This window comes from Scomber scombrus, chromosome 16 (assembly GCF_963691925.1).
Source record: "Scomber scombrus chromosome 16, fScoSco1.1, whole genome shotgun sequence".
NCBI lineage: Eukaryota > Metazoa > Chordata > Actinopteri > Scombriformes > Scombridae > Scomber > Scomber scombrus.
In genome coordinates, this window is record NC_084985.1 from 8,259,285 (window position 1) to 8,287,136 (window position 27,852).

The following is a 27,852-nucleotide window of genomic DNA, read 5'->3' on the forward strand; positions in this document are numbered from 1 at the left end:
TGTGGTCACGGCAAGCCATCTAATTGTGTTATGACTGTGTGCACTTTTGTAAAATACACTAGAGGAAGTACACAACACTTAAGCACACAAATATTCTTATTCACTTGCTAAGTACATTACGTCAAAGTGCAAATACCACAAAACTGTACACGAGAACTTTACTTGAGAACAACTTTGTGGGTCTTGAACTTAACGAGTATTTTCATTTTATGAGACTTCCACTCCATTATGTACGGAGGAATAAATTGTACTTTTTACATTATCTGACAAACTATTAATTACTTTGCAGAAATGATTTTCTATATAAAACATACTGTACGATTATCAAATAGATCAATTAAACTTAATCAAATAGCTAATTAAGTAGTTACATTTATACATCACATGAAAAGGTAAATTCGGCATAGACACTTCAATGTTTGATTATTACATAGATATTGCCAATAAAACTTCTGTACTTAAGTGAATGTTAAATACAGTATGTTTTTAGTAACAGAGCATTTCTACGATCAGACTATCTCTTCCACCACTGCTCCCATGTATTCTTCTTGGATTTCTCGTCTTATCCAAGTACTCTATATATTTACACAGTGAGGTACCTATTAATTATTTATTCATCCTGCCATCCATTTATTGCATAGCCTATCTTGTCCATATAGGAGCATAAACTGGGCAAGAGGGGGTTTTCACACTTGGACAGGTCACAAAGAAAACACATTCACTCCATAACTAAAGGCTAGTTAGTCATATGTTTGGCACATCTCAAATCATATACAATGCATTTACTTTATGCTTACATAAATTATAACAATGACACACGGTTTTCCAAAGTGCAAATTGTAGGAACGGCAGACTAAAAGCAATATATATCAAAGTGAAACACTCCTCTGCTGCATCTACATGTGTAAATTATTAATTCTGAATGTATAGGACATCCTCGCCTTAAATGATATATTAGTCTTACATTTGTAGATTCCATTTACAGATCATGCAGCAGATTTACATTATGCAACCACTGAGTGCGAAAAGATTTGACCTGAGGCTTGCAGTTCAGCCATAAGGCCCATAAAGAGAATATTATCTCTAAGAGAACATGAAGTTCCAGTGCTGTCGCTAATGCCATCGCCCAGAAATCCTTTATTACTTTTACACACAATGTGTTCACGCTCTCAATACAGTCGAGCTTCTTATGTGTTTCTTATGATGGTTATGATAGGAAGACAGTAAAAGATCATTATGGTATCTGTGTTAAGTGCTTTAAGCAGAAGTTTTATGGCACTGTATTGCAGGGAAAAGGAGGGTTTCTGACAGTGTATTGCAAGCCCCCCGCCAGGCCCAAAGATTGTGGATTCTTAAATGAAATGTATTTCAAGATGTTTTCTAAACTCAAATGTGTTATACAAGTAGTGTAGCTCCTTTAAAGAATAGCTAAGTGCATATCGAGTGTGCAGTAGAGGGACAGAGAGAGAGAGAGTGTGTGTGACAGTGAGGCTGAGAGCAGGAGAGTTTTGGCCCAAAACAAGTGCCGAGACCAAGGAAGACATGAGAGAAGCAGTGGATAAAACCAAGCATGAAGGAGAGGAAGAAGGTGATAACTTTCAAATCCATGGTGTCCAGTGCATGTGGGAAGGAAGGCAGAACGGCGAGCATGAATACCACTCTTCAACTGGAGGACCAAGGTGCAGGTCCCAGTGATGGCAAGTATTTATTTTTGGTGTAGGCACACGTCTATATTTTAGTCATGCTAATATATGACTTAAACTTTGTCACAAATAAGTTCACCCTTTCTAATATTCTCTTGTGATTCATAAATTGCTATTCATTTTCTTTTTTAATCATTATTCACTGGTGACTCCAGGAAGGCTAGCAACTGCTTTGTAGAAGCTTATGAGGCTCTAAATAAAGAGACAAGAATGAATTTTGCAACTGACAGTTTGCAGAGCAACAACATACGCAGGTCAGGCCTGTCAAGCTTTGAATTGCTTTACTTGCCAAAGCTGCCACTTCTCACCGTTGTGGTGCGATGCACCTGCTTTCAGGCACTGTTTCACGCTCTCATGATGCCCAAACAAATCTCACATTGAATAAAAGGAAAATACAAAGCAGATCATGGAGGCTATCAGTATGTAGGGTAGCAGCTCTAGCTCCACAACCCCAACAATGTAACCTGAGTACGTAACCCAACAAGCAACTATCATGGCTATATAAGAACGAAATTACAGTCTCGTGCTACATTTTTCTCTTATCATGCTAGGATTAGCTAGTGCTGTGCTGGGTCATGATCGTCAACTGGTGGGTGCTGACTTTTTGCCTTGGAAATTCAGCTTTAGCTTCAGGCTTTCAGCATGATAGCATGAAATATATTATCTTTTAAATGATTCTCACTTTTAAACAAATAAGCTAGAATCTTTAAGAAGTCAGGTAGAGATGTTGTTTTCAACCAACTAATGGAACTAATGTTAGCTTAATTAACTAAAGCTGATATAATCTACAAGCGACAGTTGTCATTCAACCAACACATCCTCATAATTAAATGACAGTATAGGTCTAAAATTCAGGTCAGCTAAAACGACTTACAGTTACGTTCATGCCATTGAGTGGCTATATAGGCTGTTTTTGACCAATACTGTGTTTTTTCATGTGAGGAATGTCTGCATTGGACAGTTTCCAGCTTGTATTTTCTTTTTATTGTTTTAGGATTAACTAACTGTGACTTTATTTTCATGTTTCTATTACCAGTACCTTACACTTACTGCACTATGAGGGGTCTCAGTCTTTTTTTACAGTATGTAGGTTGTAAAAATGTCTTTGCATCAGTACCCCTTAAACAAACTTAAAACATTTCCTGGTAATTAAACAGATTCTCATTTGGCAACAGCAAGAGAAAGGAGTAAACTGTGTCTGAGGTGCTTGATTGCTATGACTGTGTAAAGGTAGAGTGAGAATGATAGCAGGCCACACATCCTCAAGGAGCCCTCGGGAGAAAATGAGAAATTGTAAGACTCTTTAATTTCGCATGGGTTGTAGACATTCATTACAATGAAAGCAATGTCAAAAGAACAACGTAATTGATATGACTCAGGCAGAAAGCATCAGGTGGGCTTCAAAGACATATATATATATTTAGAAAAAGGTTCACTGAAAAGGCTTAAACCCCCGGACCTCCCCGCAACTGGTCTGCATGTAAATGCACATCAAAAACACAATATGTTCTACCCATATCAATGTTTTATTGATATGACCTTAAATCTACTGTATCCCCCTCCTCCCCCTTATCTCCACAGGAGGTACAATACTAGACAAAGAACAAGCATCTCACATGAATGGCATGATATTTCAAAAAGACTGAACTGACTCCCCGTATGGAGCATTTTATTCTTGCTTACTGCCGCCAAGAATGCTGACACCACCTGAATTCTGCAGGTATTCTTCCATGTGCTTCATCTCCTTCACTACCTTTTTCTATCTGTTTTCTGGTAAAACCCTTAAGGTGCAGAAAAGTACTAATACATACCACGATACCCCCAAAGATAACTCATCTGCAAGAGAAAAACATACCTATTATCTGGTAGGTAAGATAACATATTGCATTCAACAGATTTTTTGGAAATTGCTACCATGTTTCATCAGGTTTTATAAGTAGGAAAACACATCTGTGAGTCTATTAAATTATTATAATTAAAGATACAAAAAATTACACAAACTACAGAAAGTGTTCAAAGAATTGTGTAGTTACTTCATTCAAAAACAATATGCTCTTTTATGTCGCTGCAGCCAGAACATTTGTCATGCTGCTTGCAACCAGAAACAGTTGGTAATTTCGTTTCTTTGCTAGAATTTATATAATTTATCATTTTACCTTCATAATGTTTACTTTAAAAGGTGTAATGACCAAACTTGTACATCAACTCATGTACATACTGTTTTCTGAATATTTCTCAATAAAGTCTTTATAAATGACAAACGTATCATTCACATCATGAAAAGACAACAAGATAAAGTGCCTTCATATAAAAATGTGTATTTTATAATTTGGTTACACAAATTATACATTTTGTGACTTTTTAAATCAAGTATGAATATTTATGCCACATTCTGTAGTTTTTATTTATGAGAGAAACAAATCAAAATATCTTCTCAATTCAAAATATTCCTCCCTACATTCAGGCCATCAGACGTCCAAGGGTCCAAGCTGAACCTTTCCTGAATTTTATAAAACATTTCAAGGATGAGACAGCAATTTTTGTGTGGTTTACTTATTTTTTTTAACCCTTTCCTCTTTCCTCTATCAAGGCCTCACTTACGAAGGCTCAGTCCCTGACATGCATAAGGTCAATTATGAACTTTTTCAGAGGTGGCGTGAAGACAAACATTTCACCCTTTCAAAAATACAACCTCCACCTCAGAAATATGATGAGTACCTCAGTCACCGTCTACATGTTGTCTCTACCGGACGTGGGAGAGTCAACATATTCTTACAGTGTTTGCTCACTCTGCCTGGCTGCATGGCCTCACCTTTTCAATAAGTCAGTGATAATGCCATTTTTGGTACTTTTATATAAAATCAGACTCTAGCTGGGAACACGCATTCCACAGAAACAGCAAGGGATCTGCGCTCAATATCTTTGTCAGATAGTATTGTAATTGTGTGGGGCTAAGGTGGCAGGAGCAGAGCAACTTGGTTTGGATATTGCCTGGTTAGATTTCCCTTGAGCTTGATGCAGTGTAAGTAGTCTCTCCAGGTCGGTCTCTCTCACATTTGTCTGTCCCTTCCTCACTCTTTACCTGTCTCTCTGACTCTTTCATTCAACACTGTGGCAACAAAACGAGTCCTCCCTCCCACTGTCACAGTTCAGTCAGCCAACTCACATGGAGTACATTATTATTTAAATGTAGAATATGTACAGCATTGGGGTTTAGCATCTAGACTCTGACCTTGTTGCTCCCCACAAAGAAGTATTTATCTCAAACAGCAGTGAGTGGGGAGCGGAAATACTAACTTCCCTGCCATCATGGTAAAGTAGTCTCAAAGCCTACAGGTGGATGCTAGGGTAGAGGTGGGATTATTTAAAAACACTATGTAAACGGCAGAAACAGCATTGGCAAATGGGAGCAAGCAAGAATGTGAGCAGTGTGGCAGCATGTATGTAGCAAAGTGTGAACGGAGCACTGACGGCTTAAATATGCTGCCATGATTATACGGGTGCGTTGGATATATGTCAGAATAACAGGAGTATGGCATGAGAGTTAGTTTGGGCTGACTGAACTAGCTCAAGGCATCGCTTTATATCAAGTGGAACATTTTAAACACAAGCAAACAAATTCATTTAATCGCTTCTGCTTTGGAAAGGAACACAGGAAACACATTTACTCATTTGTTACACACACACAAGCAGGAATTACAACAAGCTCTCATATCTATATACATAAATACATAAATAAATGTATTCTTGGTCATGATTAAAAGAAACCAATGACAACTATTAGTAGGAGATGGGATGCAAACTGCAGTAGGTCAAAGTTGAGTTTAAGAATAGTTGCTCGCTGAAGATGAAGGTGCAGGAGAAGTTGAATATTTGGTAAGAGACTTATTATGACGTAAGAGACGTATTATCAGGGCAAGAGATAAAACCATGAGAATCGTGACAGTTCTCATCCTTTGTTTCCTAAGTTTGAGACTCTGAACTATAAGTGATGCTTCAGGGTGACTTTGGCAAGTATTTAGGCAGTCTTTTGTTCTAAGTGCAAACCAGCATTTCAAATAAAAAAAGAAAGAAAAACTGACTCCTGAATCTTGTACTAACTCACAATGTAATGTTTATGCTTTAAGTGTATTTTATTTGTATGTTTACAACTATACTGTGTTTTTTTGACTTTGTGTTGTTTTGGATATAATATCTGTTTTACATGTTACATATTTGTGTGCTTTTATGTTTTGGTGAGATAAAGTCATTTTTTTTCACTCTGGTTATTTCATTAATACATACTGCAATAATGGAGATGAAATGCAACCATCCAACCATTAACCCTGACTTCTTCCCACAAGATTTTGTTCAGCTATTACAGTGTCATGCTACTTCCACCTTTTTTTCTTCTCAGAAATGACAGCCATATTTTCACTGCCACAAGAGGTCAGTATTCAGAAAAACAAAGGTTTTACAGATAACTACACACTGTAAAAAATAATCAATGTAGCCACCATACTGTGGCGTCACCCACTGGGTGGTGGACTTCCGTTTTGAAGCCTCAAGTTTACGTTTTTCGCCATCTGGGATTACAACATAGTTACGTTAACTAATCAATGTTGTCAATGTAGTAGCAACTTGACTGTGAAGGCACCAACCTGTCACTTAAAGCAGCCACACCCTTAATTATGCATAACATTTTAAGCCTTAATTACATTTGAAAAGGTGAGTTGCACAGTTGCCATAAATGGGAAAAATAGCCATAGGGATCAAAACAGTTTTTTTATCAGACTGTAAACATTTATATTTCTGCTGTTAAGTTGGCTATTTTAACATGGAGGTCTATTGGGATTTATTCGCTTTTGGAGCCAGCCCTAAGTGGCCATTCGAGGAACTACAGGTTTTGGCACTTTTGCATTGGCTTCATTTTTCAGCCCTGAAGGTTGCCGCTTGCAAATAAGCAATACTGTAATTTTTTCTAATGAGGACAGTCTAGCATTACACACATCACACAAGTACTCCCACTATAACAGGCCGACAGTGACATTTCTAGTTGAACCAGTAAGATCCCATGGCGACATGAAACTGCAGGAGAGTATTGGCAGAGATAAACCAGAACAGGGTTAAAAGAAGAAAAGGAGGATATGTTCAGTGTGTGAAGGTTATGAAGCAGGCAGGGGTAATCTGTTTCTGGGATGATAATGTGAGCACTGTAACCACTTTAATCAATCCCTTCTCACACCTTGCTATCTCACTTTCTTTGTGTGTTTGCCGATGGTTCTCTTTTCCTTTCCTATATCTCCCTTCCTTCTAGTCTCCTCTCTCTCTTTCTCTCTCTCTCTCTCTCTCTCTGTCTCTGTCTCTGCTTGTCTGCTCATTTACACTTGGCTGGAAACCGAACGGCTGGGCCTTAATTTTCCCGCTGCTGCTCTGGACGAGCTGGCTTGAGACACAGGGCCATTTTAGGAAATAGGATTAAGGGGGAAAAAGTTCAAAAGTACAGGAGAGGAATAAGACAGCAAGTGACAGCGAGAGAGAAAGCAAGCACGGAAAAGGGGATTATGAAAAAGAGATGGAATGTGTGGGAAGGAGTTGGACACGTCATCTTATGTTCTATTGCAGAAGGTGAAAAATGTTGAGCAGAGATGGTAGAGGCAGACAGATTGGCCTTCTCTGTATATGGTCTGGGCTGTAAATATGGAGGTTATGAATAAATAAATGGCTGGTAGTCAGAATTAAACTTTGCGGCTGCATACTTCCATTTTGACAGAGGCTGGATATTTAAAAAGGTCACTTGTTGATGGACCTCGGTTTTAATTGACAAAGGGCTAATTTACACAGGGCTGCCAGCAAGGAAAATATAGCTAATGCATCTTTACAGTATCTATAAAAGGTTGTGTGTGATGGTTGCAGTTTAAAGAGTAAGTCTGCACACAGGGCAGTGTGTGCACATGCATGAGTGCACATAGAGTATAAATGACTGCCTCCTGTCATAAAATGGTCCATTGTGATGAACTTTGAAGCATCTGTCCGACATTTGCCTGGCGTTCCCATGTGATAGTAAACAAGGATGGATAGTATCCAGAGCTGACCATAATAATAGCTGATGACTATCATCTTTCTTGGTGTTGTGTGAAAGATGTGTCTTCTTGTTGTGTTATTTGTCACACTATTGTGTTGTGGAAAGGAAGGGTGCTGAAAACATCAATCTAACCCATCAATAATGAGAGAAACTCTCAAAAATAAAAGAAATATGAATGTCTTTGCCTGTAAATTGTGTTTAGATGACTATCAAAATTGAAAGTTACACAATATCATTAAATGGGTAGGGCCCTCATTAGAAATATCCATTCAAGTATAGAAATAATCAAAGTAAATGCACTCAAAACAATAATTGTGTCATTCCCTCTGCACAGATGAGAACTAAATAAGAAACATTAATTTGAGTTAGTTGTCAAATATCAGTAACCACGTCTGTCTGTCTGTCAGTGATCACTTCAACACTCAAAATTGATTTTTGCAACTGATATTCATGAGGGCTCCTGCTTCCTGATTCTCCTCCATTGCTTCAGAAAAAATCAATATGTTGGTTGGATATAACTAAGTCAACTTTTTCTCTCTTGCCTTCCTCCGTTCTTCCCACCCTTCTTTCCTGCCCTTATCAAACACAGATTGGCACAGATCCAAGAGTTAACATCATCATATCCGTTTCTTATGCACGTTTGTTAGCCACTGTGTGGTAGCAGAAAAGCCAGGGTGTGTACAGCAGGGCGATGATAATATCCTATGCAGCTACCATCATTAGATAAGCAATTGTTCTGACACTGGACATTTTAATTTTGAATGACAATAAACCTCCTTGTAAGTCCCACCTTTTAATAACTTGGCAAATTATGACTGAGAGAATCATAAACAGCTCCTCAGTCCAATACCTTAATTACACCAGCCTTGCTTCTCCATCGTCTGTTAGAAACACGCTCCCAGAGGACACACACACACGAGAGGCGAAATGAAGTCTATGACTAGACGGGATTCAGTTGGTGTGTTTGAAGAGCCTAAGAATAGCAGCAGCGATGTAAAATACGGTGGTTTGTAAGGCCCCTGTTTATCAGATGTGAATGTCATTAAATTTAAGTATTCACATACATAAATTTACAGCCTACTGTCAGGAGACATAAAATTCACGAGGGATTCTCAGAAGAAGAAACATTGCCAGAGAGGGAAACCAGAGGCAACGTGCTAATTTAGATCTTGAAATGTCTCCATTTAGCACTGCATGAGAATGGGGACCAATGCGATATTCCTCTGAACTTTTCCATCACATTTAGTTAAATCATTCCCAAACAAAAATGTCCTTCAAGGAATACCCTGGATTCTGTCATGTTTACCCCTATCTTTTGAAACCTCTTTGTCCATACAACATAAGTAATCCATACAAAAGAAAGTGGAAAAGGGTGCTTTGAAATGTGAAAGCTGTGTATTTAGCCATATTGTGTTTGGGTGAAAACGTGAATATTTGGAACATACTGCACACATAAATTAAGTATTAATTGCCTTCATAAGGAGATTAGTTTTTGATACTTAAAACACAAGTTTTCTTTAGGGTTCTTTTAAAGGCGCCATATGTTATCCAATTTTAAAGCTGCTCTAATAAATATATTTTTATAACCAATGGATCAAAAGACTATGGGCCCCATCTTATGCCCAGCACACAGCAGCCCTAAGTGCGATGCATTTGTGTTTGCTAGTTTAAGACCAACGCAGTTGTCATTTTCCCGTCCAGCGCCCACGTTGTTTAAAGAAATACATTTGCACCTGTCTGTGCACCCATGGGTGTGTTGGTATCAAAATGAGGTGTGGTCAGGCGCATTGTTGGCGCATTGCTATTTTGGGCAGAGAAAAGCAATTGAACGACTGGCCAACAAAAACAAGTCAATGGTGCATATTTCACATTATTTTAAGGGTGCATTATCAAGATTTTAATCGCAGTAATAACAGATTAAATGAGAATGAGCCTTCCACTACTGTGTATTTGTGTTGGGGGGGGCATATACACAGTAAGGGAAAACCTTTAAAATTCAAAACACTGATTGCAACTTGCTATCATTCCTGCATTTATTGACGATACTTTTTAAATGAAGGCATACACAACAGAGTTATTCATGTTTTCGGTGAAAATATAGGTTGTACACATGGGAGTAAAACTGGCCTATATGCATAATTATGACTGGTTGAGAAACACACAAAACTTTTATCTATGAGTAAAGGTATTTAATTATAAACAGCATGCAGATATTGCTGAATTTATTTAGACAGAAATACTAAAGGGGCCTTTAAAGTAAATCTATATTTAGACAAAATGTAAATTACTGCTCCCCCTCTGAGAGGCTTGGTATGACTGCATGAATAAGATGCTGAAGAAAACCAGGCCAGTGATCCAAGACTAACACTCTTATTCTGGGAAACTGAATGCATAGTCCTATGGGCCCACGGCCCAAATGAGTATGCAGAGATCAACAATGTGCTCAGCAGAGCAAACAGTGACTCACTCACACCTACATGTCAGTTACCTTTGTTCTGACACGTTTTGTGCAGTTCATATGTGACAGGGAAGCGAGGTAGTGTTGCTACAGTACAACCTTTAACTCCACAAGGGTTAGCAAGTGTGATATAGGCATAAAGCAGCCGAGATGAAGCAGTGAAGTTTGTGAAGATGATTTAGCAAACAGTGAATCTCATAACCCGATCAATATGAAACTAGCACAGGTCAAAACGTTGTCAGGAGATATTTATACAATGGGCACTTTCCTCTAAGCAGAGCAGCGGAGAAACACTAAACTCCACCTGTGCTGTTAATTCCCATAAACACAACACTCTTGTGGGAACAGGAAGCTAGCAAGTGATGTGGTTAATAGTAAAGCCATGATATCCTGAAGGCTCTTTACTGTGATTATGGGTACTTTGATAATGCAGACATTTGTTCCTTTTCCAATTGCCCTCTCAAGTATTACTGCAGTAGTCAAACACAAGATCCAGAACGTCTCATAAAAGATCACAGAGTGGCTACATACTAAAAAGAGCAACATTTTCTCCACTGCTAACTGGCTAAATAGAAATCTGTAGTGTGTTTGACAGAGTCAAACAGACAGTATTAAAGAGTTAAAGGCACTCAAAAGTGAATAATTCCAAGTCAATGTGTGGTAATGGGCAAATAAAGCTCTACAGCAAAAACAGGAGTTCTTGCGAATGTTGTCAAGCTCCAGGGTGGAATCACAAAGATGGAAAAAAAAAAAAGAGAGAAAGAAGCGCGAGCACCAGTGTAATGTTTCAACTGATGATTTAATGTGTGCATAATGAAAAATAATATATCCCTCATAAATATCTGCTGGGTAGATTTGGTGTCATGTGCCCCAAGTGTGCACTGTATCATGATATTGCCGTGCCAGGGTAGTAAATGGCTGGCATAGCTGAGCATGGCTGCCTCATTCTACTTCTTATGGTTTCTCTGCGCCCATTTTATAGTGGCAGCACTTAAAACACTGACATGCCATAATTCTTCAGTTTCTGCAGCCAAAAGCTGTAACATTGATAGTCTAGAAAAGGTGGAGACGGAGAGGCATGATAGGAGGGGGACTTGAGAAAAGTGTAAAAAAGAGGAAGTAAAATGTGTATAGAATTAAGGAGGGAACGACGGGAGTGTGCATATATACACGTGTATTGTACATTTGTTTTACATCCAAATGCTTTTGTTATGAGTCATTGCCTCAGGCGGAACAAATGACTGTAAATGGGACTATTAGTGAAACATGGAGGGTGAAAGGAGGAATTCAAATTAAAGTGTTGCTCGCTAGCCACTTACTTCCTCCATCTGCATAATTACCGTTAGGACACCGAGCATTTGTGTGTGTGTGTGTGTGTTTGTGTTTGTGTGTTAATCCAACTGAGTATCAGAGGTCACAGAGGTTTCCTTTGATTTGTCAAGGTTATAAACACCGACAATGTTTTTCCCCCAAAGTCAGCATACACACCACGAGCTGTTTTAATTACAAAAGAGCACTCATGTACATAGCAAATGAGCAAATGAGCAAATGAGCAGAGCTGGTACAGTACGTCTGCACAAGCCAGTCCAAACTGGTTAGTGACTCGTTCATCCGCTCACACATGCACAGGGTTTAAGTTGAAAATTACAACTGTGCTAAAGCTGTCACAGGTGGCTGTATGATTAGATGGCGGCTCATTAAAGAGTCACTGGGTATGTAAATGTGGATGCGTGGCTATATTGCTGTGTGTGCATGTTTGTTTGTGTGTGCAGGTCTGGAGTGAGTTTTGCAACACTGTGATGATTTAAATCAAAGTTAAATGACTCTTTGTTTCAGCAGACAAATTGACCTCTGATTCTTTCACAGCCTCTCACCTATATTTCTAAAATAGAAAATATTGTACAGTGACACAGTATAAGTTTGACATTCACAACACAGCCTTCTGCTGAGGGTCATCTGCTAAAACGTGTGATATTGTGAACATGAATTCAATGAAAAATAACACATATAGCGTGTAGAGGAGCAGCTATAGCTTTTGAGATTTATAAATCTGTTTTCTGTAAGGAAAGTGAAAAATAATGCATACATGTGTGCTACTGTGAGACAGTGTGCTGCATGCTCAGTCAACCTTTCCTTAATAAATAAAGGTTAAAAAATATGCACACACATAGCATTACTCGTGCCTGCTTCCCACTCATACACACCCTTATATTCAAGACACACTCCAACAAACACACACAGGCACACTGTTCAGTCAAAGCTGCAGCGTATGCATTGTGAGCTCATGGAAGTGGAACGAGCTCAAGAAAGGAGGGAGAATAGGAGTATACTTTATATCAGTAGGAGCATAAATTTCTCTCTGCATCCGCTGCACTGACATCTTTATGCTCCACTGGTTTGACATCTAAAGTCAATCATTCCAGTGGAAAATCTTGTGATTGATAGCAACAGAGAACCTAGTGACTGTTGCCGATATTATTAGTCTATTAATTGATTAGTTGATCAAAAGTCAGTCAACAAATCAATATTGATTGGAAACCTTAAATTTACCGTACAATTGTCATTTCCCTCCTCCAGTTTCACAGATATATTTGTAAATGTAATATTCTGGGGCTTTAGATAGTTGGTCATACCATACAAACAATTTGAGGATGTCACCCTGGGCTCTAAAGAATTATTAAAAAGGAGTTCAAATGGTTAGGAATATAAAAGTTAGTTTAAGAAAATAAAAAATAACTCCTAATGTTGGTACAAGTTGGATCAAAATAGTGTCCCCCTTTTTATTTTAATAGATAGAGCATGACGGTTTATTAGAAGATCTTTTGTTTCAACTAAAACCCTTATTAGTGACAGTTTTTAAAGAAACAGTGAGAAGGGGAGTAATTGTAGGGTACATCCAATCTCACCACAGTCTGCTGGAGTGTATCTTACCATCTATGTGCCTCATCGTTAAGCTTAACTCTGACTGTAACCATGTTTTCATTTTTATTTTCAGAATGAGCTATGTCAGGCTTTAATGTCAGGTCAGAGTTATGTAATGTGATGCTGCATGTGAAGCTGCAGTCAAAACTCATTTCCACATGAGGGATTATACATTTACCACTACATCACTGCTACATACATGCTGCTATTTAGCATCAGCAAACCACAGGATAGGTACATCAATAGTGTAGTAAACTTCATTATTTACTGTTTCCTAATAAACAGGAATGTAGCCGCAGCTCTAAACTGAGTGAAACAATAAATCAAGGAGTCAGCCAGCAGTGGGAAACAATAGGTGTCCCTCATTAGCTGCAGCAGTAGTAGAGGCTGGCAGACTGGTGCTGCATCAGGGCCAGGCCATCCTAGGGTCAGTCTGGATGATAATCAAAAGCTATAATTATATAAGGAATATCCCTCGAGGACAGTGACTGGCCAGGGCAAAGGATCACTGACTAATATCACAGACAGAACATGGAAGGCATACAGATACAGTAAAAGACAAGAAGAGAGAAAGAAACAAACAAGAAAAAAGGAAGGGAAAAAAGTAAACATGAAACGAAATTCTTTCAAGAAAGTACAGATCCAAGAGCCGCTGCTAGATAAAAGCACAGCCCCTGTAACAATGATACAGAAATGTGGGAGGAATAGAATGACGTGAAGAAGTGGAAAGACAATGAAAGACAGGAGACGTTGACATGTAAATGAATAGATAAAACAGACTGAATAGAAAATCAAGACAGACGGAGAGATGAGGAGACCAGTTTGGCATTCATGGCTGGTGTATGAATGAGGGGGTGGGGGTGATGGGGTGGAGGGAGATCAATCATGTGGAATAGCAAAATAACCTTTCAACAAACTGGCTTTAATCTTCTGACACACTAACAAACTGGTCCTGATGTGAAACTTCTCCCTGAGGAGCAGGGGCCCCTACCTCTAATAACTCCCCTCTGTGAACAAGCTAAATCTTTAATGGATGGAAAGTTCAGCCCAAACTCCTTTCCTGTAGCACGCACGTAACATGCTTGGGCAAGAGGCCTGGGAGGATTAACAGAAAATTCAACCTGTTCTGAGGAGAGCTTAAAGAGAAGATTTTGACTGTGTGGAAGCATGTTGTTCCAGATATTATTATTATTATTATTATTATTATTATTTATTTATTTTTATTTATTTTTATTTATTTTTATTTATTTTTATTTTACATATAAGCACATTTACACCTATACGCATGCAGCACAAAACCCCAAAGTGCAGACACTCCCAAGTATCATCAACACAGAGAACATTTGGATATGTGCAGAGAATTATATCATGAGCTATTTGCAAAAAAAAAAAGAAGCCCCATTTACATTTCATCCCTTTGGCAACCCTTGCCTCTAAATATTTATTAAGTAATTAAATAAAAGTTAAAAAGCCTCTGAAGCTCGAGGTCCTGTGGTGGTGTTGTGGATAAAAAGCACAGCTCACTTAAAATTAATTCTGTTTAAAACCCAAAATTTAAACCAATGCTATTTCAGATACATTTGGGATGTAAAGTTCCCCTAAAACTGAGTTAAGTATCATGGGGTCAATGAATGCTTTATGGGATGCTAATGCTGATACTAGAGGGTGCCTTGCTAGAGGATGCCTTGCACTCATAAATAACCTATAAAATTATAACCTGTAATGTCAAAAACAAATATTATCCCAATGTCATTTATTCATATATGCCAAACACCTTCCAGTCACAGAACCTTTGAAATTTGTGGATTTATGCAACGGTTTGGCTTCAAACAAGATTAATGCTTTACACCCACGTTAGCTGCTCTGTGGGGTTATACTTAGGAACAGTGGTGATTAGAGCTAAATGCTAATGTAAGCATGCCAACATGTACACAGTGGCACTGTTACCATGCTGATGTTTAGCAGGTATAATTGTTACCATGTTTACCATCTTGGTTTAGCGTGTTAGCATGCTAACAATTGATAAATAGCACTGAACACAAAGTGCAGCTGAGGCTGATCAAAGTCAGAATTAGTTTTGCAGATATTTTGTTTTAAACCATATTGGAAAAAGTAAAAACCTTTTCAAGTTATCACAAAATGTAGTACTATTCATCCTGTGGTGAACATGAACGAACATTATTAACTCTTATGGTAAGGGCTATAAGGAAATGATGACAGTCAAATTAATACATATTGTTCTGTTGAAATCACATGTTCAATTTCTTCAAGTCAAACCATCAAACTACTAAAAATAGACGAGGTCCAGTACCTTCATATACTGACTATAACAGATAACCTCCACTTTGCTTATTCAATATTCAGCCCTTTCTATTTGTTATTCTAATTTGTCTCATATATATTGCCGTATATTTTGTTTCAGACCACTCTGTATGCTCTCCTGAAAGGCCCATTTTCCATCAGGGTCAATAAAACATTCAGGAGTCAGGACGCGGTGTTATTTCTCTGTCATGTTTAATTGCTTTCATCATAACCCGACACACGATGGGCACAACACTGAGCAATGTGCTGCACCTGTGCTGAGGCTGTGCTTTACAATAACAAGCACTGCTACCCATAACTTTCACAACTAGTTAAAAACAAACCATTAAAAATATATAACTTTTTCAGTCTTCAGTTTTTATGTTTCTCACTTGGCACCAAGACAAGTAGAGAATCACTTTTAATTACTGACAGTTCAAAAAAAGCAACAAGAGGGAAATAGATTGGTTGACATTTTGGCATCCAATCAAGCATAAAAAGACTAATGGCACCAGTTATAACTGACATGGGGTGGGTTGATCAGTGTTCTTATGCAAGGCTTGCTCTTGATGTTTTTTTTGTTTTAAACAAATTGTGTTTTACAGTGAGTCACTGCCATGTGTGCCTTTATGGAGATTGGTAAAGGGAGGGCTATTAGAGTGTACAAGAGTACAATCACATTGATTAGAGCAGAAGTGCTCCATTTGCTGGGTGAACCAGGAGTGGGCAATTAATTTTTGCTTATAATTTGACTGTAGAGAAACAGACTATTTACAGACAATGTATTGTGTAAATGTATTGTGCACTGTGTATAGCCAGAAAGCAAACTGATCAAGTTAAGCTGAATGGCTGAGAAACACATTAGGGTAGAAAATGTCATCTGTAGTATTTTATTTGTTTACATATCTCCACAAAAAAAGTGTGAAATGCTTTCCTTACTGTTATGTCTTTCATTGATCCATGTTTCAGAGCAATTAGTGGACAAATTACTGTATTGTTTCACAACAGTGGGTAGTTGCTAAGAGCTCTTTTTCAAATAGTGTGTGTGTGTCACTTTTGTGGTAATAACAATTTAAACCCAAAGTCATTAACAGCTCCCCATCAATCATGTCTGCCCTCAAAGTGAGAGATGTTAGAATAATAATGGATGATCAGGTGTGGTGCTATGCCGTTTCTAAGTACGCCGCCATAAATCCTTGATACACAAACCATGATCCCAGGCTGGTGTAATATACATCATTTCCTTTTATGTACCTACTCGTTGCACCCCATTTCCCTCAAAATGTCCTTGGTATCCCTCTCTCTTTTTACTCAACACCCTTCTCTCACTCTCCTTTATGCTCATCTTTATGCATCTATGGTACTGTACGTCTTGAGGTGATTCAAAGAGTAAATATTCTTTTTATGTCTGTCATTCTTCCTCTTGGCTTAGCTGGCTATGTCTGCTCCATGCACACATAAACAGACATCAATAACTTGCAAGTACCCTAATCACTAGGATACTGAACTTTTGATTAGCAGAGTTATACTCAGACTGTAAATAAACTGTTGACTCATGGAATTTGAAGCATTTCGTATAACATATAATTGCCAGCTCACACTATTTAAAGTGTATCACAAAACAATTGTTTCCTTGCTGTATCAAAAAGTTTTCTATGAAAGACCAGAGCATTTAAAAAGGGATATTTCCAGGTTAATATATTATGAGGCTCGCCTGGAATACATTTGTTCAGCTCATACTTTTTTTTAACTTTGACCATGTTTAACATAGACATCTGACTTCGTAACAGTATAAAAATAACAGAAAATCACAAAAAAAGCATGGTATATCCCCTTTAAGTTGACATGACCTACAGATGCAACATACATGGGGTCTAAGTAACACACTGGACCATTAATAATTAAGCAATGTTTATCTTTATATAGACTACTTTAAGCTCTATATGTGCATTGAAATATTGAAAAGTGAACAACATTGAAAATGCAACTGATAGTAAACAGACAGTTAATGTATCCTGCTGCTGCCACAGCTGCATGCAACGGTGCCGCTGGCTGTAGTTATGCAAATTATAAATATAGGCTAATTAATTCATGTAACATCTGTGGTTCTCCTTCAGAGCCCATAAACACAGACGTACAAAACAGAATCCCGTATTTATCCATAGGAAAAAATAAGTAGAAGTCCTCAAACTAATTCAAACAAAATAGTAAACAAACAACACTCTTACTTTTAGCCTGGAGTCGCTTTCAGAAAATGTTCTCACATGTTTACATTTGTTTTAAAATTAGCTTTAAATGTCCTGCCATGCATCTGAGCCCTCATTGAGCAACTACAACTACTATAATTGGAATGTAAGCAATTGTATTCTAAGCACAAAGGAAGCTGGGAACTTCCAACACTGAGGATCAAACCTATTAATATTAATAAAATAAAGTAGCAGGGAACATTAACGCATTATGTTAATCCGTTAACTGATAGGTTTACCACCACATTACCTCAAAACTGCATAGTGGTTGCCCTGACAACAAACAACTTCTTGACTGCCATTTTTCTCTTCTCCATTATACGTACATGCAGTAAGTCTGGAGCCAGTGCTTGGGCACATTTATGGGGTAATGGCTAGTCTCAAAGTACGGTAAGTGTCCTATGGCTATTGATCCAGGTTAGTAAGATCAGGAGCGAATGCTGGGAAGCTGAAGGCGTGTACTCAGTTGTATGGCCTGTCCATGCTGTCTGGGCTCCTGGATGTCCGGAGGTGGTCAGGGAGGCTGGAGACGGCACCAGACTGAGTGGAACCAGCCGTGCTGCCAGGCGTCCGATAGAATGACTTTTTAATGGCATCTCATTTCACTATAAACTAATGAATGTGGCTTTGCCTAGTGAAACCTAACCCACTGCCTCTGGTTTAAAAAGGCATAAAACAGAACACTATTGAGCGTTTGGGTTTCATCGACCAGTGGGGTCCTCTTTGTTATATAAAGTTCAGGTTGTGATTTCACACCAACATACCATTTATAGAGTTCAGTTCTGCAAAACGCATGAACTCCATTAAGTTTAAATGACTGACGGTTTCAAGAGTCTGCCCAGACTTGGACCTTGTGATGAGAGATCGCTTCTATACAAATAGTATATTGATGGTTAAGCTCTCTGCAAATTTTCCTTTATAGCAGCCACATTACAGGGTGCAAGCTAAACAAATGCTTCAAACCCTGCTGGACATCTGGGAGCCAAGGTCTCTCTGGAGACTCTGGCAAAAAAGCAGAACATCTCATGTGATGTCAGTGGACCTATCAAAGCAATCTGTTTTCTTCTGCCATGGGTCAGAGGCCAGAACACTGAGTAAATACACACACACCATATCACATATGACTAGAGCGCTGGTGCTGTGCCTCAGGCTATTCAACCTGTGCACCTTCTTGAGTTTTTCCTCTGCCTCTCTGTTTATCTTTGTTGGTTATCTCTCTTTATATTTTTCCATTTTCTCTTATTGTTTGAATTCTAGCGGTGCCCCCTTTCTTCCCCTCAGCTTCATTAAGAGATCTGCACATTGTGTTCATACCCGACTGCATCCTCCTGTAGTGTCCTTGAGAGCCAGAGTTGGAGATACAAGCCTGGGTTTGTTGTATTCATGCACACCATGCTTCTCTCTGGGTAGTAACTAGATGAAATGTGCTTCGCCTAACCTTGATGATGCTCAGCTCCCTCTCTGCTCTGCTCTTTTTCCAACAGAAAAAAAAAAATGGCCGACCAGCAGTTCAGTGTGTTTGGAGTGAGGCTGTAATTGGGGGCCCAGAGTGAGGGGTGTCTTTACTGCATGTCAAGGAGAATTATAGCTTGAGGTAATAAAACATATATCTGAGGGGAGGGGTATTCTTTTCAATACGCCACATTAGCCATCCTTATTTTCTTTTTCTTTCATTCCTCCTGTCCTTGCTTCCATTCTCCCTCTATCCTTATTACCCCCTCCCCCCCAAAAAAGCAACTGGACTCCATTTAGTGACTCAATGAATGCCATACCAGCTATGGGGTGTCTACTATACCTTCATTATCAAGGCCAGTTTCAATTCATGCCTTAATGAAAGGAGCCTTGCTTTCACAACAGGGGATGCAATTACTCCCCGTATTTCATAACATTATTACCATCTGAGGTGCGTAGCTATATTGTGCATGTCTGCGTTTAGACTTTGAGACCCTCAGAGACTCACAGCGTTAATGAGCAAGGTTAGGGCGCACTGTGTCGTCTGAGCAGTGAAGCCATTTGCTCCAAAATGACATTTCCTTTGTGAGTATGAGCCCATATTAGTTCCTAATGTGAAGTGTCACCCAAGGCATCTACAATGTAATCATATTCAAAGAAGAGTAAAAAGAAAACTGCAGGAGACTTTAGTGAGTGTGATAATACCATACACCTTATAAATCTATATGGATAAGGGAAAAAATACATTATTCACTTGGTCAAACACAGGTATTCACTTTGTCTTCACCTTAATCACATCTTTCAGGCACTGAGCCATAGATGGAGTCTCTGAGGGAGGAATCTCGCTGACAGGAAATTATGAAAAAAAATTAATTTGACCTTCCCTTGCAGCTAGAAAAAGAAAGTAAGAGATGGGGGGAAAGAAAGAGAGCAGAGGAGATAGTGTAGAGGGGAAGAGAGTCAAGGGAGGTTTAAGGAGGAAGGGCCTCCACTGAGGGCAGGATCCTGAGGAGAGAACTCGGATAATGAGAGCTCTCAGCTCCCCACACACTGGAGGACGACATCTGATTCACTGAGGCCCAGAGGAAGGACAATAGTCACCCAGAGCTCCTTAAGTCTTCAGAGTGAACAGATTCAATAAAGACTTTGGAGTAAAGATAGTATATTCATTCAAGATGGCCAATATGACACACTGGAAAGATTGCTCAGAAAATGTGTGCTGCTGGCTTTCGGTAACAATCCCTTTCATCTTAGCATTGTCTGGTCACAGTGACCAAACACTGACTTTGTGCTCAGTTGGCGAACAGATTAGATGCAGTGTAGATAATTAAAGTGTTCACAGTTTGAAGGTAAATGGGATCTGATGCTCTCATATATGCTCATAGCCATTTTCATAAGTGAAAGTATATTGGATATTCAAACAAGTCGTCCAAATTAAATTACAAAACAAACTGTTACAGCTCTCTGCTTAACATTAAATAAATAAATATGTTTTATGACGTGACAACACAATGGTTAAGGTTTGGTTACCGTTGAGCACAAAAAAGACTTGGTTAAGTTTAGTGAAAGAGCATGGTTTGGATTAAAATCATCCGTTCAAAAGGAGGATTTGGCTGTGATTGATTTTTTTGGCCACTTGGCGGCAGCACAACAAACTCTAAACACAGTATTATCTTATTTTCGATAAAGTTGATATGGTGAACGTGTTAGCAAACGTTTTTACACATCAAGCACATACAGAGCAACACTAGCATTCATCTGGACTGTCAATGTGTTGAATGTAAGTTCAACATTCACACTCCTTTTAGCTCTGTTTAGGTCTCAACCAACTCCTGAGGGAAATAATAATCTCATAGCTGCTAAATGCTCTACTGTAGGTACTGTGTAGTTGTAAAATAAGAAATAGCTGAACAGTTTTCTGAAAATGTCATTGATTAGAGACAACTAAAAAAGAACTAAAAGAACATTAGCTGAGGAGACCTGACAAGTCAGGTGATAATTTGTAGGTTTGTCACTATGAGTGATACCTTTCAAATTACATGTAGTCACTGTTAATATAAAAATCTCAAGTCAGTCTATAGTGAGTCTATGTATTCATGTATGCATGTGAATGTTAACACACTAACCTATATCAAGATATGAAGTGTAAATGTATCCAAAGTGTAGATGAATATGTAATTATATGGTGATTATGTGGTATATTTTATGGTGAGATATTCAAACCAATCCCGCATATGCACACAGGGCATCGCTTACTCTCTCCTCAGGCCTGTCAGCATTAAAAAGTTATTGATTTGGCTGCTTGTTATTCCACAATCATCAGACTGTAAAATGAAGTGTTAATCTACTAGCTGGGGAACGCGTGGAACCCACGAGTGTGCAATTCTCGACTTTATTTGTGCTGAGCTCGGTAAAGTTTCTCGTCACCCAAGATATTCAAGTCAGCAAACTTAACATGTTGAACTAGTTAAAAAGCATGGAATAAAAACAGAGGAGGACATCCTGTTCAGTCAAGATCTCTGACTGAAGAGATTTCCTCTATGAAGCCATGAAGCGGAGAGAGATAATTCATTAAGGTGCCTGGAGCAAAGGAACCGAGGTCTACTAAAGCACAACAGGAAAGCTTCCTTCATTTACTGCCCTGGAGCCACAGTTCTCTACAAAAGATGTTATTGAACTTTTTCACCCTGGGACCAGAATAATAAATGTAAACTATTGTCTGAGATTCAGGCTCAGAAACGTGACTGCAGTTCTTGTTAACTACAGCCTATTTTAATCTATAACAACACTTAAACTATGTCAAAAGACTTATGTTCCCCATGAAGACAGAAATGTTCACTTATGGACTCATTTTGGAATTTTATATTTTCTATGTATCAGTGGGACATTTTTTTCTTAAACATTAAGCATGTAGTTATAAATCTTAAGAGTGGATTTAAGAAAACAAACTTCCTCAGGTTGACAATAAAAAAAGGCACAAATGCACAAAGTGAAGGAAAGTTAGACTGTAAAGCATCTATGTCTAATTTCTTCTGAAGTTGTCTTCGTCGTCTCTTTTTAAATGAGACTCTGTTACAGTAAATGAAGCATAAACAGCAAGCCTGTGTCTACATTCACAGATTAGCACCATGTACTCAGAAAACCACTTTCATAGAGCTCTGTCAGCTGTGTAATTCAAGTTTCTTTTAAGAGTGATGATTTCACAAGCCAGTAATAGCATATTTACTGGCATAGGGCTGTTATTGAAAACTCCCAAATGGTTATAAGCATGAAATTGAATACAGAAAAAGAGTAAAATGGGTTTGTTTTTGTTGTTTTTTTTGTTTTGAGGTGGGGAGGAATGCGAGATTGCTCAACGGCTTTCAATCTTTGTATTAGAGGTAATTCAGAGAGATTAAGTGCAGTCACTGGAGGCTTTTTACATCCAAGTATCTGAATGGTTAAATGCCACTATCAAGAAAAAAACAACCTAATTAATCATAAGATTCTCATTCCTTCTTTTCACTGTTACGTGGTTTGACTTTTTAAGCTGTCAGAGGGGTTAATATGAAGCCACAAGTCACTTTAGTTTTGCCAGAAGAAAGAAAGACAGATATTCACCACACCTTGCCCTTTACATTTTGTCTCAGGTACAGAAATATCTTTGTTTGTTTCTATGGACACAGACGTTAAGGCTAAATATACACAGTACAACAAGCATGTCTATCTCAGAAGAGGATAATATAAAAACAATTGACAAACCTCTCATCATTTTAAATCACCTTAAAAAAACTCTATTTACACTATTTACTTTTCATATTCTACTTGACTGTTGACTTTTTTTCTGTGGATGTCATCTTTAGTTTTGATTTCCATTATTCTGTATGGCATAGTAAGACAGCTGAACTTTGACAAATACATATTTTTTGTCAGTAACGGTCAAAGAAACCGGTTTTATTTGAGATGGTTAGGAATGAGAGTTTCCAGAATGTTTTCTTGAGTGACAACCTTATAAATCCAATATTGCCGACTTTCACATTCACAGTTCAGCTAAAGGAAGATATGCCCCTTCCTTGGTGAGTGGAGGATATTGGAATTTTTAAGGTGTGAGTTAGGTGTACAAATGGTAATGATGCAGAATACAAGGATATATTTTTGTATTTACTCTGAAATTGGAAGGTTGAGGATAGAGAGACACATCTCACCATGGAGTAGGACAAATTCATATTTTATTTTATTTATTCATTTCATGCTATTTCATTTTGGAGAAAAACAGTTTACACCTTACAGCAATGATATTTTTATCTATGTGAACCCAGCAGTCAATAAATAAGCCTGTCGCGGCTGTTCCTGTAGATGTGATATGAATATGCTGTACTGTATGTGTATTTTAGGTAATTAAAAGTAACATTCTTCAACACACTTTCAATTTATTTTCATTAGATCAATACGTTAAACCAATTTATTAAAAAAAACAAACACCTCTTCATGGGGATGTTTTTAACAAAAGCAGCTGCGTTGAATATTGTATTATATGAATACCATTATCAAGAACATGAACAGCATGTTTCATTTCATGTTTTTACATGCAAATTAAACTTAATTGACAATGGTTTTTAGTCACATGGGGAAAAAATGCAAACCAGATAAGCTTTGTAATGTTCCATTGACATCAGTTTTGACAGATGTTTAATTATTATTACCTGTGCTATTGATGTCATGCAAGAATATCATTGCCTAGTTTGTGTTTCAACCTTATTCTTAACCTCAATTGTGATAACCTTGCTAGTGTGAAAGCCCTTTGTTTGTTTATTGTTACAACATTAATCAGATTCATTACATTTTAGTACGATGCCACATTTTCTCTCCTGGCCATTTGCTCTAACCCTGCAATGCCATCATACTCCCCAGGGAGCTGCACCACCAGTTTGGTAGCCACTCCATTAAACTATCTTTGCTCTGCACCCTACAATCTAGTCAAAAGGGCCTCTATCAGGCCGTCCTTTTGACACTGAGGCTGTTGTTTGGGTATCGCTTTCTATTTGGAGTGCTTCAGTCCGTCTCTGTTGACTGTAAGCAATAAGCGATGAGCCTCCACTCTCCGCTGTCCCCATAGCAAAGAGAGAGAGAGAGAGGGGAAATCTAATTATTTCCCTCCCATGGCCCAGCAAGCCTTAAAGGTTAATCACTGTCCGTCTAGCTAATTCTGTCTGGGTACACTGCAGTAATTACAACACCTCGCTCTCTCTCGCCTGCTCTCTCAGCTTTTTCCCTATTGTGTACCTTGCTCGCTCCAACGCTCTCCTCTGCACCCTCTCTCTTTATAGATGTCTCTCTCTCTTTCTATCGTATTCATCTTTTCATATAGATGGTAGACCTCTCTGGCTCTTCTTTTCTTTCTCTAAACATGCACCTATAGTATATAGTATACATTTAAAATAATACCTGGGAGCTTTACCTTGGTTGTAAAGATAAGCAGGTCTTTATTTGAAAGAGGCTCATATTGCAGGCAAGCCTTGTATCCCACAGTTTTTACAAGTATATTTTCAATAGTTTTTCCTCCATGTTTACCTAACCTGATAATCAAACTGAAATGCTCTTTGGTTTCACTTCAATCATTCAGCCTAACATCATGTTCATGTTAACTGATTAACTGTTTGTTTTGTTCTCACCGATCAGTAGCAAATGACAGTATCTGTCCCACCAATGTGATTTTTGGTCTACCACAGCTGTGGTAGCTGATGTTAAGAGCATCTTAGAGCATCAGCTACCACAGCTGTGGTCGACTAACATCTGTAGGAGCTGATGCTAGCAGCATCATCTAGTACAGCTGCATCGCCACACCACACCATTTTTATGAACTTAAAGACATATGCTGATTCAAGAGTTGTTATCTCTGTTAGTCGACTAACTACAGCCATATTGATGTTATCCATTCTTGTTGCTATTTTTCATGGACACGGCTAGGTAACGTCCCAGCCATGAAGGAAGACAACCACAATCACCATTCTAGTATCATATATTTATCGGGAAAAAAAACGTAGTCAATTGTTACTCTAACAACGACACTAGACTTACAGGAATCACTGAAAAAGTTGTAGAGGTGGCACTAAGATCATTTTTATCTGCTGTCTTGATATGATTTCCACAACATCTATACAACAACCTAGTCATGTCATAATCTTTGAGATTTTCTTTTCAACAGCAATAATGTTAATTTAAGTAACTTCTACTTTACCATTTTTTTCAATCATTGTTAAGCTACTGCAAATAAAACTTAACACTTCCTACACAGATGTTGCATGTTAAAAATCTTCCAGTGACTCGAAGGCCAGTTCTTTCCTGGCGGGGTTTTAGTGTGAAACATTTACAAGGTCTTTTATTTCTTCAGCGACTGGCTTCTAAAATAAAATGTAAACTAGCTGTGTATGAAACTCGGTGGCCCCTGATCTCTAACCTCTTTCTTTTTTCTTCGCTGCCTTTTTATGATAGTTTTGATGACAAATGACAAAAGTAACTTTGATGTTATCATGTGTACTTTTTATAAGTGATGGTTGTTTTTAATTAATAATTTCATGTCTCTGTTATCAAATGTTGTTTTGTGTGTCTTTGACAGTAGATTAACAGTGATTTAATTTTTTGGTGATTGAAAAAACAGCAAACTAAAGACCATTGGAATTAATTAGTAAAAGAAATCATAGCAATTCATAGCAGCAGATCATTAATTATATTGCTGTGGTAAATGTAGATTTTGCTGAATATACAGTGTAAGCCATTATTTCAAGTAATGTCATTATTAAAAGCATTTTATCTTTATTAGTGACTAGATATTATTTGGTGTAATTTGAAACTCAGCAATTGCTTGAATACCAGTGTTTATTTGAGAGTTTAGGATAGATATTGCTTCTTTGAGATATAATTATAAGTAACATGTATATATAGATATTCTACAGATATTGAGATGTATTTGTCTTCTGTCAGATCTTGGAAAGGGGACAGTTTCCTTTTCTCACCTCCTCTCTTTCTCACACTCCTCGCTTTTCTTTTTTTTTTCTATCTTCTCACCACCTCTCTGTCTCTCTCTCTCTCTTCTTCTCTCTAATCCTACCTTTTTTTCACTTATTGTATCTGTTTTCTACTCTCTCCCCCATTCTTCTCACCATTTCTCCTCCTTCTCTCTGTCCCTCCACCCACCCTCATCCTCACCACTCCCCACCACCTTCTCACTTCTCTTCTCCCTCTCAGTATGGCTCAGTTTCCAACTGGTTACAGCTGTATTTCCCTCTAGCAACAGCTCCAGGAAGTGCGCCCTAGGCCCTGAAATACTCAACCATTTCTTCTCCTTCCAATTTCTCACTCTCTGCCAAAAGAATCTTCAGAAGCGACAGCTTAAGATACTTAAAATACTTCTGTTTCATCTTCCTGCTTTTCTTACTATTACAATTTTTAAAAGTCTGTCAATGCATGTGACGTTACTGGCTGGTAAATACAAGAAACTTCAAACAATAGTCACGTTAAAGCACAAAACAACCACACACAAAAAAACTTTGTGCATCGTGCAAAACAATATGTACATCAGATTTTCTGGTAACACTTTCCAATAAGGGTGAATGAATTAATATTAGGTAATGGAATACTAAGCATTAACTGACTGTTAATTAACACTTAACCAATTGTCAATTAATCATTTACTGATGGTGTTCATGTTTATTAAGGTATCAATGTATACATTTAAAGGTTTATAAAGATGCTATTATTTTGAATAGCACTTTGTGTGCTGTGTGTCTAAATGTATTTTTATTGGTTGTGGTCATGAAAATGTTGAATGAATATCTTGTACAAAGTTTAATGTCTGCAAAAGGTATTTTGCTTTGTCAGATCCTGTTAAAAGGATTAAAAGGAGTTATATGAGAGATGACGAGAATGCATTTAATTTTTATGAGAAATACATTTTTTGCTGATACCAAATGAAGTAAAATGTTGGTGGAATACTACTAAGTAAGAACAAACCTTAGACAATAGGTTTGTGAAATTGAATTTAGAGGAATTGGATGAGATCTTATTTGAAAGAAGACTGTATGATGATTCATCTGATTTATTCTGTACTGTACATGCAGATTGGTTTGTGATGACCCTGGATTTGTACCTTGGGGTTAACACTATGCTGGAACGTGATGGCGAGCCAGTGCCAGTGATGAAACATCCTGAGGGAAAGCGGTTTGGCCAGCTGCTTTGGATCTCATTCTACAGGATGCCACATAAGGAATAATCATTGCATACCAATCTATCCTACCCAGATAGAGAGAAATTTAAGGGAAAAAAATAAACACTAGGGACATTTTATTTTATTTCATTTTATTTTTAGTTATGGGCTGTCTACTTTGTGGGTTGTTTTTTTCCTTCAGTTTTTGTAAACTGTGAGAGAAACGATGAACTGTAATTAACCTGCCAACTTGATGTCCTTCGTGTTTACTCTTAGCCTAAGTTGAATGCAAGTGCTACAGTAGGGAGTTGTCTCTTTGAGCCCAGTTTCTATTCCTAGAATAATAATCAGTGTAATACCATGTTTATGTTATGATCACAAGCAACCTTTTTTAGTACAATGTAACTTACTTTTTTAACAGTTCTCCTGTTTCAGCGTACATGGGAAAGGACACCATCCATTTTAATGAATTGCTTTTAGTTTACTGTAATGTCTTTGTAAACGTGCAGAACATATACTGTATG

General features: G+C 38.0%; 2 protein-coding genes across 2 annotated transcripts in view; both read right to left on the reverse strand.

Annotated features, from left to right (window-relative positions):
* Nucleotides 1-27,852, reverse strand: part of sdc2 (syndecan 2) — a 401,227-nt gene that overhangs the window by 53,631 nt on the left and 319,744 nt on the right. The window lies entirely within an intron of this gene.
* Nucleotides 26,540-27,852, reverse strand: part of samd12 (sterile alpha motif domain containing 12) — a 46,666-nt gene continuing 45,353 nt past the window's right edge. Inside the window, exon 7 of the mRNA XM_062436453.1 lies at nucleotides 26,540-26,555. Within this exon, the coding sequence (XP_062292437.1) occupies nucleotides 26,540-26,555 (16 nt within the window). The remainder of the gene's footprint in view (nucleotides 26,556-27,852) is intronic.